Below are 12,285 nucleotides of genomic sequence, written 5' to 3' on the forward strand. Positions count from 1 at the left end.
ACATCTGGAGACAAGCAGCAACAACCAAGAACATAAATCTCTTTTAGGATGAAGACTGGGTTTAAGGTTGGGCTAATAAATGAATGGAAGTCCTGTGTGTTAAGCTGGCATGGTAAAGTGATTACTCATAACAGTGTACTCGAACCTGATTGCATCCCCCCTCTGCTCTGCCTTGTGTGGCCACTTTCTGCACACACATACACACACACCAGTAAAAGGGGAAAAGAGGGACATCAACATGACAGCTCAAAAAAATAAACAAGTCCACAAAAACACATGAGCCCTTGGTCTGGGGACCCAGGCCCATGACAGTGTGAATGCATTACGCTCTCGCTGCTGGGGAACCTAACAAATAACCAGAACAAAGACTAAAATAGAGCATGTCAAACAGCTGCACCGCTGAGGGACCTGTGCGACTACTGTGACCTGTTTTACAGTTGCTGGCAGGTAAACAACTGATCTCTGGAATGAAACACGTTCTCGTTTATGTGTGATGTAGCGGCTATAAGTTTTAGAAAAGTTTTCATTTTGTGACCTGTCCAACTGAAATGGAGGAAAACCTGTTTTACAGCTTTTTAGCAAATGGCAGGATGACATTTGACATCTGGAATGAAGCATTACAAGTGAAGCAACATTTTTCTCCTTATCTAACTTGCGTGAAGCGAACTAGGAAACCGATTGTTCTTCTTCCTCAGCAAAAAGAGACGCACAGAGGACTAAGTATGGACCGAACTAGCAGCTTCCTCTGATCTGAGTGAGTCCAGCTACAGGAGAGGAAAGTGGAAAACTCCAACACTGCTGCCTCGAACTGCTGACGCTCCACACACTGAATTTGAGTTTGACCAAAAACACGACTCAAAGGAAGTTTCAGTGAAGTTCGCAGAGGAGGGAGGGAGCCGGGACTGACTGTACTTCCTGTCTGCTGTTTTCAGCTTCACTCACAGACTTCATGGCTTCCAGATCAGAGGAGGATCTCTGCTGTTCAGTCTGTCAGGAGGTCTTCAGAGATCCTGTTCTTCTGTCATGCAGCCACAGCTTCTGTAAAGACTGTCTGAAGAGATGGTGGAGAGAGAGACCAATACATGAGTGTCCATTTTGTAAGAAAATATCAGTGTATGATCCTCCTTTAAACCGAGCTTTAAAGAACCTGTGTGAGTCATTCTTACAGGAGAGAGTTCGGAGAGCTTCAGAGGCTCTCTGCAGTCTGCACTCTGAGAAACTCAAACTCTTCTGTCTGGACCATCAGCAGCCAGTGTGTGTCGTCTGCAGAGACTCGGAAAAACACACCAACCACAGATTCAGACCCATTGATGAAGCTGCACGACAACACAAGAAAGAACTTCAGGAAACTTTGGAGCCCTTAAAGAAGAAATTAAAGGTTTGTGAAGAAGTTCAAGTGAAGTTTGATCAAACAGCAGAACACATTAAGGTTCAGGCCCGACACACAGAGAGGCAGATTAAGGAGAAGTTTAAGAAGCTTCACCTGTTTCTAGCAGAGGAAGAGGAGGCCAGGCTGGATGCACTGAGGGAGGAAGAGGAGCAGAAGAGTGGGATGATGAAGGAGAAGATGGAGGCTCTGAGCAGAGACATAGCAGCTCTTTCAGACACAATCAGAGCCACAGAGGAGGAGCTGAGAGCTGAAGACATCTCATTCCTGTGCAGCTACAAGACTGCAGTGGAAAGAGTCCAGCGCTGCCCCCTGCTGGATGATCCACAGCTACCCTCAGGAGCTCTGATAGACCAGGCCAAACACCTGGGCAACCTGACCTTCAACATCTGGATCAACATGAAGGACGTGGTCTCCTACACTCCTATCATTCTGGACCCAAACACTGCTCATCCAGAACTCATCCTGTGTGAAGATGTGACCAGTGTGAGACGAGAAGGAGAGAGGCAGCAGCTTCCCGATAATCCAGAGAGGTTTGATTACTCCTGCTCTGTCCTTGGCTCGGAGGGCTTTAACTCAGGGACTCACAGCTGGGATGTTGAGGTTGGAGAGAGTACAGGGTGGATACTGGGTGTGTCAGAAGAGTCTGTGGAGAGGAAGGGAGACATAGACTCTGGATTATGGATAATTTGGTTCTATCGAGGTGAATACTCAGCATCGTCTCCATCAGCAGAGACGGTTCTCTCAGTAGAAAAGAAGCCCCAGAGGATCAGAGTGAATCTGGACTGGAGCAGAGGAAAGCTGTCGTTCTCTGATCCTGATACTAGCACACACATACACACCTTCACACACACTTTCAGTCAAAGGATTTTTCCATATTTTGAAACTGGCTGGTAAAGTGAAGGTGGGTCCGATGAAGGTGTCAGTGGAGCAGATGAGTTGAGGATGATGAGATTTCTAATGTTTCCTGTCAGTGATTCGAAGCTGTTAAACTGCAGCTGTCCTCCTGCTGCCTCGTTGTTCCAAAGCTCTTTGTTTCACTGTTTCTGCTGTCCACCTTTTCACATGGGAAATCATTTCACTGCTTCTCACTGAATGACTCCCCAAACTCGATTTGAAATTCTATCAGATCTCTAATCATTACAAGTGATTCAAGTTTCTATTTGATGTGTGTAAATAAATGGAGATGATTTAGTTTGGACTGACATGTGTTGATTGGGTGGAGCAGTTTGTTGTTGTCTTCTTGTCTGTTTATGACAACAATATATTGTTGAAATAATGAATCATGTTTAAAAATCAAACTGCTGTAATAAAACAAACTAGTTGTGTAACGGTCGCGATCTTCTGTTAGGTGTGGCTGTGTGCAGGCAGGAATAGGACCCAAGGTGCAGACTCCGGAGACAGACGTGAACTCAAAAAAGGCTTTAATTTAATACTCAAAATATAACAAAACTGAAAAAACTCAAAACAAACTTAAACTAGAGAAATGACAGAACACACAGCTAAGAAAACGGTAGATCACGACACGGACACAGAGAAACACAGGGCTTAAATACACAGAGGGAGCAATCAGGGAATGAGTAACAGGAGGGAAACACAGCTGGGGCAAATCAGAACTGACGAGACAAAAGGAAGCGTAAACTGAACACACTGAGATAAGACAGAGACCTTCAAAGTAAAACACATAACACAGACTCACATGCAGGCACTACAGAGGGAACAGAGACGTGGGACCAGGGCAGACACAAACACTGACTGAACACGGGGATATAGGAACTAAGGATACACAGAGACACGAACTAGACAAGGGGATACAGGTGATAGGGGAGACAGAGCAACTAAAGAAGACAGAGACATAAACCATAAGACAGAACTCAAAGAAACCAAAGACTAAAAAGTATAAATAATATAATAAACTCAAATACCCTGGGTCAACGACCCAGGCATCCTAACAGTACCCCCCCCCCTTAAGGGCTGGCTTCCAGACAGCCCAAACCAAAACACCAAAACAAAAACAACCCAACCAGGGCGGGCGGTGGGGGAAACAGGATGGAGGGCTCGAAACAAAGCCAAACAAGGAGCCAGAAACAAAAAAAAAAAGAAACAAACAATGGAGCCCGGAAAGCAACAGAACAAAAAACAGGCTCACGACAGGCGCAGACGGCCAGGAAAAACAGTTCACAAAAAGTTCAGGGGGCCGACCCGGAGGCTGACAGCACAACAGTGCAAACCCGGGCAGTTCAGGGGGGCGGCCCGGAGGCTGACGGCCCAAGAGCCCAGAAAACAGTTCAGGGGGCCGGTCAGGCAAGAGACACCGGCGACGACGGAGTAGGTCAGGAGGCCGACCGGGTGGGAGGCACTGGTGGCGGCGTAGTTCAGGGGGTCGTCCATGACGGCGGCGTAGTTCAGAGGGCTGTGCATGACGGCAACGACGTCCAGTCATCGGCCGGACAGGACGAGCAGGACGAGCAGGACGAGCAGGCCGGACAGGCCGTGCAGGATGAGCAGGCCGGGCAGGACGTGCACGACGTGCAGGAACAGACAGCAGGGAGACCTCAGGAGCAGACGAAGCCGAACACTCGGAGGCTGGACCAGGCGGAGCTGCAGAGGCTGAGACCGGACCAGGCGGAGCTGCAGAAGCTGAGGCCGAAGCCGGACCAGGCGAAGCCGAAGCCGAGGCAGAAGCTAATGGTGGCTGGATGGGCTCCTCGGGCCCTCCAGCTGACGTGGCAGAAGGCTTAACGGGCTCCTCGGGCCCTCCAGCGGACGTGGCAGAAGGCTGAACGGGCTCCTCGGGCCCTCCAGCGGACGTGGCAGAAGGCTGAACGGGCTCCTCGGGCCCTCCAGCTGACGTGGCGTGAGGCTGAACGGGCTCCTCGGGCCCTCCAGCTGACGAGGCGTGAGGCTGAACGGGCTCCTCGGGCCCTCCAGCTGACGTGGCGTGAGACTGAATGGGCTCCTCGGGCCCTCCAGCGGAGACAGGTGGCTGAAGCGGTTCCTCGGACCCTCCAGCGGAGGCAGGTGGCTGAAGCGGTTCCCCGGACCCTCCAGCGGAGGCAGGTGGCTGAACGGATGACCGAGGAGAGGAGCGACGGTGGCGTCGCTTCCTTTTAGACGAGGGAACAGGAACCGGTGGAGAAACGGAGACCTCCTCCTCATCCTCCGACCACACAGCCGCCAGGAAAAAGGCAGGCGAACGGACAGGCGAACAAGGTCCCAGCTGGCGTGAGGAAGGGGGGGAAGCCTGTAGTGGCGATGAAGCAGAGTGTGCGTTGTCCTGCGGCAGTGGTGGGGAAGATGCAGTGAGGGAGAGAGCAAGCTCACTAGCCCTGACCTGCTCTCTCCAGGCAGTTATGGTGTTCCCCAACTCAGTGTCCTTAGCGAACTGGCTAAGCTGGGGATTATGCCGAATGATGGCCTCCACCGCGCTCAGCCCCACTGCCATGGTCCTTAAATCCGGGGACAGGGCGATGCGGTCGAGCAGGCTCACCAGCCGCTCCATCTCGCCGTTGAACTCAAAGAAAAAGGAGTCTGCAGGGTCCATGTTCTGGTCGCGATCTTCTGTTAGGTGTGGCTGTGTGCAGGCAGGAATAGGACACAAGGTGCAGACTCCGGAGACAGATGTGAACTCAAAAAAGGCTTTAATTTAATACTCAAAATATAACAAAACTGAAAAAACTCAAAACAAACTTAAACTAGAGAAATGACAGAACACACAGCTAAGAAAACGGTAGATCACGACACGGACACAGAGAAACACAGGGCTTAAATACACAGAGGGAGCAATCAGGGAATGAGTAACAGGAGGGAAACACAGCTGGGGCAAATCAGAACTGACGAGACCAAAGAAGCGTAAACTGAACACACTGAGATAAGACAGAGACCTTCAAAGTAAAACACATAACACAGACTCACATGCAGGCACTACAGAGGGAACAGAGACGTGGCACCAGGGCAGACACAAACACTGACTGAACACGGGGATATAGGAACTAAGGATACACAGAGACACGAACTAGACAAGGGGATACAGGTGATAGGGGAGACAGAGCAACTAAAGAAGACAGAGACATAAACCATAAGACAGAACTCAAAGAAACCAAAGACTAAAAAGTATAAATAATATAATAAACTCAAATACCCTGGGTCAACGACCCAGGCATCCTAACACCCAGTGTTTTGTATTATTATTCATCTTTGAGTTCATCATGGTTCATCACTGTTGTCGCATTGTACCCTCACCGTGCTGCGTTTTCCCTCCGTGTTTCTAGTTTCCCAGTTTTCTAGTTTGAGTTTGGTGTTTGTGTGTCTAGTTTAGCTTTCCTGTATTTCATGTTAAAGTTTTTCTCCAGCAATAAAGCTGCTGCCTTTAGTTTGTCATTCAGTCTCCGAGACCTGCATTTGGGTCCTACATCCTGGCTTCGGTCTTCTGGAGTCTGGAAGCTAGGAGCATGGAGGACCGGGGGAAATAGGAGTTTGCAAGCTGGTGGGCAGTGGAATTGGTTGCAGACAGAGGCACACGGGAGGGGGGGAAGCAAGACTGTGGAGGTCCAGGTGAGTTTGAAGGTGAGAATGGTCCAGAGATCCAGAGGAGGTAGGGTAGGCAGGCAGGTGTGAGTAAAAACGGTGCCAGCATCCTTATGTGCAAAATATTTTAAATAGCAGAGGAGTAAAGTCTCTGTGGAATCAACTGGTTAGCAAACAGTCTGGGGAAGGTTAGCTGTGTGTGCTGGTCTTATATGCAGCCAGCTTCATTGGCTCCAGGTGTGGATCCAGGGTGTGGTGTGGTGTGGTCATGTGGCTCTAGTCTTTACTTAAGCATGTAGCCTGCCTCTCGTGCCGTGCTTTGGTCTTGCGTGCCACACTCATTAACACTAGAATAAAAAATTAATAAAGTTGGTGTCGGGAGCATGTCGCAAACATGTCTGCCACGAGGGGAGCCATATTGTTGTGAGGCGGCCTACATGGACGAGGTGAAGAACCTGGCATCGTGGTGTCAGGACAACAGCTGAATGTCTGCAAGACCAAGGAGCTGGTGGTGGACTTCAGAAGGAGTAAGCACCAAGTGTACAAGCTTCTTATCATCAATAGAGCTCCAGTGGAGAGGGTGCTGTCAACACATTGCTGTGCTAACATGGCACAAGACACTTTAACATTCCACTCGCACAATGTACATTTTCAGATTTTTAATTTAAAATTTCAATTTTTTAAAATTTAATTTACTTATTGTATTAGTCTTTTTTTGCACAGTCAAAGGAGCAGTTCAGGACACATTTCACTTTGTGTTGTACTCGTATGACTATGCACGTGACATAAAGAATCTAGAATCTTTATGTAATTTTACTTCAATTAGATTTGATTTTAGCACATTTTCCCTTTTTAATTCAAATACAGAGAAATACTCTCTTTACTTTCTAAAGATGTGTTTTTTTAAATAGATACATAGATAGATAAACCTTTATTAGTCAAACACGTGGGAAAATTGTTGTCACAGCAGAAAGTAGACAGTGCAAAGTTATAGCAGCAAAATTAAAGAAAAACAGTGGAATAGGAAAAAGAATAACATACTATATACAATATAATAAAATACTACACTGTCAGAAAAAAATACACTTAGTTTTATTGCACATGTGTAGATGTGTGTGTTTGCTCAGCTGCAAACTTTTTCTTGTGGAGTCTGACAGCAGTAGGAAGAAAAGACCTGCGGACTCTCTGTTTTCCAACAGGAATGACCGTACTGCAGACGACCCTGTCCGACACACAGCCCTGAGTTATCACATACTGTGGTCGGTCGTTGAGGTAGATCCATGGAGTATCCTTTCTCACAGTGCTCCCAGAGTTCTTCGGGTGAGAGAGGGAATGATGTAGGAGGTGGGCCTTTGAAGATGTCCCACAAACTGTCCTCACCTCCATGGTCAAAAACACTCAGTGCGGTCCTCACAAGGATAGGCTCGCCAGTGCGCACACACACGGAGGGGAAGGCTCTCTCATCAGGGCCAAACTACAGAGCTCCATTCTTCCTGTTTCTGACAGCGGAGAGCACGCCGTGTTATCTATGACACACACACACACACACACACACACACACACACACACACACACACACACACACACACACACACACACACACAGGAAGAACTGACACCAATCTGCAATCAGCACAGAGACGCCCAGAGAGACAGAGCGACTTCTCCCCCTGCTTTACTGACTAAAACATTTACAAAACTGTTAAAAAAAATGACACATGATCTGAAAAATAAAATTAAATAATGATGCTGGAAAAAAGAAAGATAGAAAATAAAGGTGGTGGATTGGGGGCGGGGAAGTAATTACACTGGAAAAGCGATGAAAGAAAAAAAGAAAAGAGAGGAAGTGGAACCAAAAAAAAAGAGAGATAAAGAGAGAGGGGGAGGCACTGAAGTCATGTGGGGAGGAGAAAAACAAGGAGGGGGAGGAGTAAACGTCAAGTGCAGGAGGGAAGAGAGAAAGAGAGAGGGGTCAGGAGCAACATTGGGAAAGAGGAAGGGGAGCAGAAGCATCCAGTTTGGAGTATCTGTACCTGGGACAGACGCGCACTGCTGGCTAATGCCGCTGCTGGATGGACGCCGCTCACCTGCACGCTTCCAGCACTTATGAGACCGACCTGTGCGCGCAGACATGCATTTCTACTATGTGGTAGGTAACGCACATGGACCTCTCTAACTGTGTGTGTGTTTGCTGCAGGCACTCACCTTTTAAACTCATCTTTGCATGGTGCAGCTGTAAAGGAGCAAGATGTGCAGTCAGAGATTAGAGAGCATTGTTGAAGGCCTTTTAGTTGTTTTTTTTTTTTTTAATCGATCACATGCCCCCCCCGCTGCTGCTGCTCCTTCTTTATCATCTGTGTTGTTATTGCGCTATCATTAAACTCGGCTGAACTTGTTCTTCCAGCATTCCCAAATATTTCTCCCTTGCAGTAACGCCCAAATCCATCATTCCTGTAAAATTATTCATTTGTGAAATGTTTCTTTCTTGGCCTGAAAATTTTGGAAATGCATGAAGTCTCCACCTCTGTCAGTTTCATAGCTGTGGTTTCAAAAAATTAATAATTATATCAGTTGTTCCTTGGCTCTTCGACTAAAATAAGCCTTCATTATCTGTTCTACAAGCAGAGAAAAACAGTCTCAGTGACATATTTTCCTTCTTGCATGACAAGGAAAATATGTCATGTTATGTCACTGCAGACAATAAAGGCAAAATATTTTTATGACGTTACTTTAATGTTTAAATGTCTACTTTGACCTCCATGCATGTATCAAGTGGTTGATTATCTTTTTCCTGATAGTCCACCTAATTATTTACTATTAGTTATGCAATCCCGCATGCTTAAGTACAAAGTGCTTTATTTCATTCATCCCGGTCGTTACATTTTTCTTTCACACAGTGCAACACAAACATTTTAGTCACTGCAGGCATCCTGCAGCCTGCTACAACTCTGTGTAATGCAGTGCAACTTGGTTCAGATTAGGATAATTAATGGCACAGCAGCGTGTTTTAGTTTAAGGAAACTTAATAGCAGCAAAGCACAATCAGCATCAATATCCTCCGTTGGTCAGCACTATGGACTTTTTAGTATCTTTCAGGTCATTAATATGTCTTTGTGACTCATAACTTTAATATAATGATGATGTAATAGTCTGTGTATGTGTATGCTCCCTGACCAGAAGTAAATAGATACTTGAAAAAGTTCGCAAACAGCTTTACAAAGTGAAGTATTTAGTACATAAAGAGCTACATATATTCCCCAGAAGGTCATTTTTCTTCTTCTTCTTCTTCTTCTTCTTCTTCTTATTTTGGATACTTTGCATCCTTTGTCCAATATGTCCACTATCTTACAAGTCACTCCCGACACTCGTCTTCACCCACTCCACCCTGCCTGCTCTCTCCTTCCTCTCTCTTGTGCACTGTCTGTTGCTTTGGGTGGTTGACCCCAGCTATTTAAACTCATCCACCTTCTCTCACTACAGACCATAATGTAATCTGCAAACATCACCATGGAGACTCCGACTCACAGCTTGTATTTTGTAAATAACACATTAAAACTACTTAACAGGTGACGCGAGCAATCATTTCATTAATATGTGACGACTTGCTGGGGTTACCCTCAGGTCTTTGCAGTCATGCGGATGTTACTGTAACATGCACCAATCCCTTAACCATTGCGCAGACCGTGCTCAGCCATCCTGAATGGCATTGTCACTCCACAGTGTTTGCAGCCTCCCCCAGCAAGGCGGCATACACTTTTACCCCTCAAAAACTGCCAGGGAATAACTCAAGGTCATCCAAAAGAGCACAGGGTATTGACCCAGGCTCTGAACCTGGAGCAGGTGGGGGAGAAACATACGTAGTTAAGTAGCAGTGCTTTGCAGTACAGACTCATGCTGAGCTGAAAGAAGACATGGTGCAGGTGACTCTTTTCATTTCTGTTATCCTGCTCCATTTGCCATAACGTATTTTAACACCAAACCGAGGAGTTGGCATCATATTCAGATTGGGATCACTGGTTGGATCACTGGTTCACAATCAGTAGTTTAAGATGTTTGGGTTTGTTTGTTTTTTATCAGTGTTGCTTCACATCAATGCCTCTTAGCTCGAAGACTGGAAAAACACTCATATCTTGTTTTTCTCCCACAAGAAAAAATGTTGATGGTTTCAGCGTTTGGCGAAATACTCCAGATTACACAGAGTTTTGACTTGCCTTAAATTTAACTGGAGCAACAAGGAGAAAGATAAAAACTGGCAAACCAGAAGCGCAAACCTGCCAAAGTGCCTCTGACTGCAAAAGAGAGTTTGAGCTGCACTGATTTCAGTGGCAATTACGAAACTGCAGATGTGTGAATTGCGAGAGCGTGGGCGAAATGATCGTTGATCATTTCTTTACGACTTGAAAACCGAGGGCCTCTGCCATCTGCTTTGGAGCATCACTTGGCTTCAGCAGGCAAAAACCAGGTCCAGCTAAATCTTAAAAGTTAATAGTCCAAATATATTTCTCCATGCCTGCTTTTCCTGCCTCTCAGACATTACCAGACAGCTGCATCACTTCCCTCTCACACTAGCATATCTGCATCTGTCCATCTGCCATCTCTCGTTTCCCTACTAGCATAGCCTGTCTGCCTGTCGTTACCCCATCTGCCTCTGACTCGCTTCACCGCCGCACCAGTCACGGATACGTGCACGGCTCAATCATATTTTGTGCTTGTCTTCTTGATTTGTGAATCCCACTCTGGCGTGTTATTAGCTCCACAAAGTGGCCAAATCCCTTTAAAGCGTTGGGGATTTGGCCCCACGTGTCAACTGGAGCTTTGACTTCTTCATCAGAAGCAGAAGCTCGTTATCAGGCTGGTGAAGGTTTGCAACTGTTGCTAACTTGGTTAAAAAGCAAAGAGAAAACTTTCATTTATTCTATTTGGAGTTTTCCTTTGAGGTTCTAAACTATTTGTGTTTAACATGTTTTGATTGATTATCTTGGACAAAAAAAGAAAAAAATGGTCTGGAGTATGAAAGATTCTTATTTTTGCTCTTAATGTCTTCATACTTGAATGATAAATCGGGTCTTTTGTGTTTGTTTTTGCAATAAGATGAAAATGTGAACACCTCTCATGAGTCTGTGGCCTGAGATATTTCTCTTGAACGCCTGAGCGTTGCTGTGGCAAGTGACACGCATTCAGAGGTTGAAGCTTATCTGCAGGGAGTTGATAGCTGCTCAGAGCTCACCTTAAATCTGAGTTTAGGGGGGATTTGGCTCACCAGTTTAGGAAGCAGTCTCAGTCCGAGAAGCATTTTATCGAAATATAACGTGGAAAAATGAAGCTTGCGGCCCTTCTTTCAGTTATAGAGGAGAAATACTTGTTAAACTGAAATTGGGTTGAAATTTTCAGTCATTCATGGATTGGAAAGTTGACCCTTGGAGCCTTGGTTGAAGTTTATAGGTATTAAAAACACAGCAAACACCTATTTCAGTTGCGAATGTGCCCCAGATGTGCCTCCATATGTTTTCCTGCCTCCCCCATTTTTGTTTAATGATTTTTGAATTTCAAGAGGAAACACCTCCCTCATTTACCGCAATCAATCAAGTGCACGCGCAGCCACGCCTTCATAATCAAGTTGCACAAGAACCTCAGGCTGCAGATGGCTGTTTCTAGCTTTTCTTGCTGACACCAGCATTCAACCACAACCACACGCAACCATCATCGCTTCTTAGTTCCTACTTGTTCAGAAACGATGGCTATCTCGCCGTGCTTCCTGTCTGACTTTATCAAGCAAAATTGACAAGACAATTCTCGGTCTGACTTTTGGCCTGCAAGCTGAACGACTCCAGTAAGCTTTTTAAATTTTAAATATTAAGCGCGTGTGCTTCAGTCAGACTTACTCTGTTGACATTAAGGCTTTTAGTTTTTTCGATTACGATAATAGCCTTAGTCACATCACCCACGGAGATTTAAAGAAAAACAGAGTTGATAAGAAAAAGTGTTAGAGAAGAGAACACAAGAATTAATAAGGAAAAAAATCTTATCTATACATAAACAAAACATTCAGATTCAAAGACAGAGTAAGAATTTAAGGATTTCTGGAGTATTTTAACAGTTTGGGCTCTTTTAGGCCTTTTTGTTGTTTCTTTCTCTCTCTCTTTTCCTCTGTCTTCACTATCCTCACTATATCACCAAAACTTACCTCCTATCCTGCTGTAGTTTTTATGTGTTGTTTGTATTTGCTCAGACCTATGTGTGCACTGCATTGCGCTTCCTGCTGACTAATGGACACCACTTGATATAAGTGTAAACTCATGAAAATGAAATTGAAAGCATAAAGGGGGCAGTGACAAATAGTGACAAACAATAGAAAAGATGGATGTAGCAACC

At 45.7% G+C, this 12,285-nt stretch overlaps 3 protein-coding genes across 3 annotated transcripts in view; 2 read left to right on the plus strand and 1 right to left on the minus strand.

Annotated features, from left to right (window-relative positions):
* Positions 1-459: 459 nt before the first annotated feature.
* Positions 460-2,582, plus strand: LOC146674398 (nuclear factor 7, ovary-like). Its single transcript, XM_085402384.1, has one exon. It carries the CDS (start codon positions 950-952, stop codon positions 2,282-2,284), a length of 1,335 nt encoding a protein of 444 aa, XP_085258510.1. The 5' UTR covers positions 460-949; the 3' UTR covers positions 2,285-2,582.
* Positions 2,583-3,335: 753 nt separating this feature from the next.
* LOC146674399 (uncharacterized) lies at positions 3,336-4,931 on the minus strand. The gene has a single exon (XM_085401059.1). It carries the CDS (start codon positions 4,929-4,931, stop codon positions 3,336-3,338), a length of 1,596 nt encoding a protein of 531 aa, XP_085257185.1.
* Positions 4,932-7,889: 2,958 nt separating this feature from the next.
* The window catches only part of arhgap36 (Rho GTPase activating protein 36), an 84,717-nt gene continuing 80,321 nt past the window's right edge, over positions 7,890-12,285 (plus strand). The window contains exon 1 of the mRNA XM_085395457.1: positions 7,890-8,062. Within this exon, the coding sequence (XP_085251583.1) occupies positions 8,045-8,062 (18 nt within the window). The 5' untranslated portion in view covers positions 7,890-8,044. The remainder of the gene's footprint in view (positions 8,063-12,285) is intronic.

Source organism: Rhamphochromis longiceps, linkage group LG3 (genome assembly GCF_057381845.1).
Source record: "Rhamphochromis longiceps isolate RC_006_pf linkage group LG3, R_longiceps_female_GT1.1, whole genome shotgun sequence".
In the NCBI taxonomy this organism is placed as follows: Eukaryota; Metazoa; Chordata; class Actinopteri; order Cichliformes; family Cichlidae; genus Rhamphochromis; species Rhamphochromis longiceps.

Excerpts from the sequence above, each read along its gene's own strand:
- LOC146674398 (XM_085402384.1), top strand. The coding sequence starts at position 950 with ATGGCTTCCAGATCAGAGGAGGATCTCTGCTGTTCAGTCTGTCAGGAG.
- LOC146674399 (XM_085401059.1), bottom strand. The coding sequence starts at position 4,931 with ATGGACCCTGCAGACTCCTTTTTCTTTGAGTTCAACGGCGAGATGGAG.